Source organism: Nicotiana attenuata, unplaced genomic scaffold, assembly GCF_001879085.1.
Source record: "Nicotiana attenuata strain UT unplaced genomic scaffold, NIATTr2, whole genome shotgun sequence".
Classification (NCBI taxonomy): Eukaryota; Viridiplantae; Streptophyta; class Magnoliopsida; order Solanales; family Solanaceae; genus Nicotiana; species Nicotiana attenuata.
In genome coordinates, this window is record NW_017688876.1 from 1 (window position 1) to 3,835 (window position 3,835).

General features: G+C 36.7%; 1 protein-coding gene across 1 annotated transcript; it reads right to left on the reverse strand.

Annotated features, from left to right (window-relative positions):
- Positions 1 to 2,145: 2,145 nt before the first annotated feature.
- On the reverse strand, positions 2,146 to 2,788 carry LOC109222362. The gene is made up of 2 exons (XM_019386728.1): positions 2,447 to 2,788; positions 2,146 to 2,385 (listed from the first exon to the last, which is right to left on the reverse strand). The coding sequence occupies exons 1-2, from the start codon at positions 2,786 to 2,788 to the stop codon at positions 2,146 to 2,148; spliced, it is 582 nt and encodes a 193-aa protein (XP_019242273.1).
- Positions 2,789 to 3,835: the final 1,047 nt, after the last annotated feature.

The following is a 3,835-nucleotide window of genomic DNA, read 5'->3' on the forward strand; positions in this document are numbered from 1 at the left end:
ATGTAAAAAGTATATTTTTAGAGCACCATAATTTAGAGCTATATAAAAAATTATAGCCAAAATAATTAATTTCAAACTATGTATTTTTATAAACTTGTTAGATGCCTTGACTATTTATTTCAATTGTATAATTCTTTATTATCAAGTCAAATTCATAAAAAGATTAACTAAAGTTTTATTAATTTTAGCCAAATAAAAAAAATTTAGCCTAAATAATATAGTTCTATCCAAGTTTTATTATAAATTGTATTCGAAAAGAATTATCTAAAAAAGTAACATACTTATAAAGGTAAAGATATATTTTATTTTTCAAGAGAATGCCACATATACAGAAAAATCCACGTGGCAGCGCGAGTGCACCCACACTCTTTGCCACATCAGCGTTCAAGGGGGTACTAGCTCTCAAAAGACCAAGTTGAGGGGGGTAATTAAGACCATAAATAATTTAAGGCTGTAACTAGTAATTTTGGAGAGTGGTAAGGTATTTTGCCTTACACTTTCACACAAATTGTGTAAGTTTTTCTTTTTTCTTTTTCACAAATTAATGGGTCAAAATTTGCAATCCAAAAGGGTAAGATTAGTGTCCACTGTTCACTACTACCTCCTTTCAGTTTTACTTGTCCACTACGAATTTTGCACACCCCTTAAAAAATAATAAATGATGTGCATAAATTACCAAGAGACCCATATTAATTTATGCATCTTTTTAATGGATTTGAGGAAATGATATAGAATGAGTAATTAATAATGTGGATATAACAGAAATTTTTTTATCTTATCTTAATATGCTAAATGTGACAAGTAAAAATGAAAATCTATTTGAGAATACTGAACAAATAAAAGTAATGGAGGGAGGAGTTTGTAAAACAAAAAAAATCACACACAACTTGCGAGACGCAAAATAAAGTTTCTGGCATCCATCTTTGTGACTTGTCAGATGATACTGATGATAAAATTCTTCTTACGTTATAAATATATATATATACAACTGACAATTCATAATAGTATTCTAGGTTTTAATTCATCGACCTTTTATATTGTAAATTTTGATTCGATCTCTCTATTAAATTAACCTTTCGACATTGCTTTATTTGTATTCTTCCAGTATTACTACTATAATCATTAGTCAGCACTCTTAATGTTGTGGAGATGATTTAATATAAACAAGATTAAAATAGTAAAGAGAAGTTAATAAAAGTTGCAATCTAGTGATGGCATTTTCTGTTTTCACCTTGCGCCACAGGCAATGTATTCACCTTGCTTTAAAGGTAAAGAAGGGAAAAGAACATTCATTTTCAAGTTGGGCTCTATCGTCTCTTCTAAAGATAGCATATACTCTTCTGAAAACAGAGAAAATAGGCATTTATTATGCCTGCCTTCTTTTTTAATTAAGTAGGCCAAGTAGAATACAAATAGCCTGTTTGGCCAAGCTGCAAAAATTAGCTTATTTTGAGAAATATTTTTTCTCAAAAGTGCTTTTCTCAAAAGTACTTTTGGTGAGAAACAATTTGTGTTTGACTAATTAATTTGAAAAGCACTTCTCAGCATTGGTCTTCCTTTCTTACTACTTCCTTTATGACTGAATTCAAGCGGCGTTGGTGTTCCACACTCGGTTTGTGCCCATCCTCCATGAGAATTTTGTGCATGAAAAATGCTGGGCGAATACCTCGAATGTCAGCCATGGTCCATCTAATCGCCCTTTTGTGCTCACTAAGCACGCGTAGTAGCTTTTCCTCGTGCAAAATATTTAACTCAGAAGATACAACAATATGTAAAGTTTCATCAGCACCCAAATAAGCATAATGAAGATGAGAGGGTAAGAGCTTGAGTTCCAATTTGGGAGATTTTTCGATAGACGGCTTGGGGGTGGCCCAGTTGGTCTATCTAGAGGCTCAAAATCGATCATTCCTTTGATGTTAGCACATGCATCCAGATGATGTACCATCTCCTTCACCTTATCATCCAAGCCAATTCTATCAAACAACATAAGTGCTTTCTCTAGAGAGTCATCCAGATTTGCACCTACATCATTTTTTTCTTCTTCTTTTTCAATCACAGATATCATAGCTAGATCCTAATAGTGACTTGGCAGCTGAATTGCCTTCTACACATTAAAGGCTGCTTCCGCATTATCAACCCGGAGAATCATTTTTCCTTCACAAACTTTATCACAACATCGGTGGTGGCTAAGAGAGGTTGTCCAAAGATGATGGGCACGTGTTCATCAGCTTCATAGTCCAGTATAGTAAAATCTGCTGGAAGAATAAATTGCCCAATTTGTAGTAGCATATCTTCTATCTCCCCCTCGAGATGGATAATAGATCTATCAGCAAGCTGTAACATGACAGTGGTTGGCCTTGGCCCCCAACCCCAATTGACCGAAAACTGAAAGGGGCATAAAATTTATGCTAGCCCCTAAATCACAGAGTGTTTTTCCCATATGTACCTCACCAATTCGAACAGGTATGGTGAAGCTCCCCGGATCCTTCAACTTTTGGGGAAACTTTCTTTGAATGCTTGAGGTGCACTCTTCAGTAAGTGCCACCGTCTCAAACTCTGTCAATCTTCTTTTGTTAGACACAATATCTTTGATGTACTTAGCATATTTTAGATTTTCACGTAACACATCAACCAATGGGAGATTCAATTGAATTTGGCTCAGCATATCAAGAAATTTGTCGAACATCCTGTCATCAATTTTCTTCTTTAATCTTTGTGGGAAGGGAGGTGGTGGCCTTGCATTTGGAGTCTTTTCACTTTCTTCAGTTTCTTTCTCAGTTTCCACCATAGTTTGAGGACTAGTTCGCCCTTATGAGTGACGTTTTCTTTCTTTCTTTTTGGTACTTCTTCCAATTCTCTACCATTCCTTAGAGCTACAACATTTACTTGAGTTCTTATCTGTCACTTGGAAGGGCCTCTGCAGGTCGAGTATTTTGCTGTGCAACCAACTGCCCAATTTGCCTCTCTATATTTCAAAATTCAGTCCTCGATTGCTGGTTGTCTGTTCGAAGCTGCTGGTTGTCAATTAACAGCTTTTTCAACATATCATTGGTGCTTTCTTCTACCTATTGGGGTGGCTTTTCAGGCTGATTGTAGTTCCCTTGAGGCCTGTATTGATTTTGAGTGGCCTGGTTCCCACCCCATGAGAAATTCGGGTGATTCCTCCAGTTTGGGATTATAGGTGTTCCCATATTGTGTATTCTGGTTCATTTGACCTCTGCCTTTCTAGCTCACATAATAAAGAGATTAAGGATTCACCGGACATTGGTCACTCATATGACCATCTCCACAAATTTCAGAACATATGGCCATCCCCTGAACGTAATGCATATGATGCCCTTGACTCATTGCCAACTAAGCCACTTGGTTGGTAAGTTTAGAAATTTCTGCTTGCATGGCTGACACCTCATCTATTTCAAGTGTACCTGCTGCTTTCTGTTTTATCATCCTTCTTGGTTCACCCTCACCCTTCCAGTTATGATCGTTTGCAGTGAAATTGTTCAGCAGAGTCTGAATCTCACTATATAGCTTTTGCATGCAACTTCCTCCACAAGCTGAGTCTAGATTCAATTTGGAGGTCTCGTCCAACCCATCCACAAAAGTATGTCCTAGTACCTCATCAGTCTGACAATGATGGGGGCAGTCTGTGAGTAGTTTCTTGTATCTTTCCCAAGCTTGACGAAGTGTCCCACCATCTCATTGTTGAAACCCAAGAATCTGGATCCTCAACACGTTTTTCTTCTTAGTGGGGAAAAGTAGATTAAGAATTTTCGTGCTAGATCATCCCAAGTTTGGATCGAGTTTGCGGTCTCTTTGTTTAACCATTCCTTTACTT

What these genes read in the sequence shown, in the direction of transcription:
- LOC109222362 (XM_019386728.1), bottom strand. Translation starts at nt 2,788, where the DNA reads ATGGTGGAAACTGAGAAAGAAACTGAAGAAAGTGAAAAGACTCCAAAT. An exon ending in TACCTGTTCGAATTGGTGAG is followed by an intron (nt 2,386 to 2,446) that starts GTACATATGGGA and finishes TGCCCCTTTCAG; the next exon opens with TTTTCGGTCAATTGGGGTTG.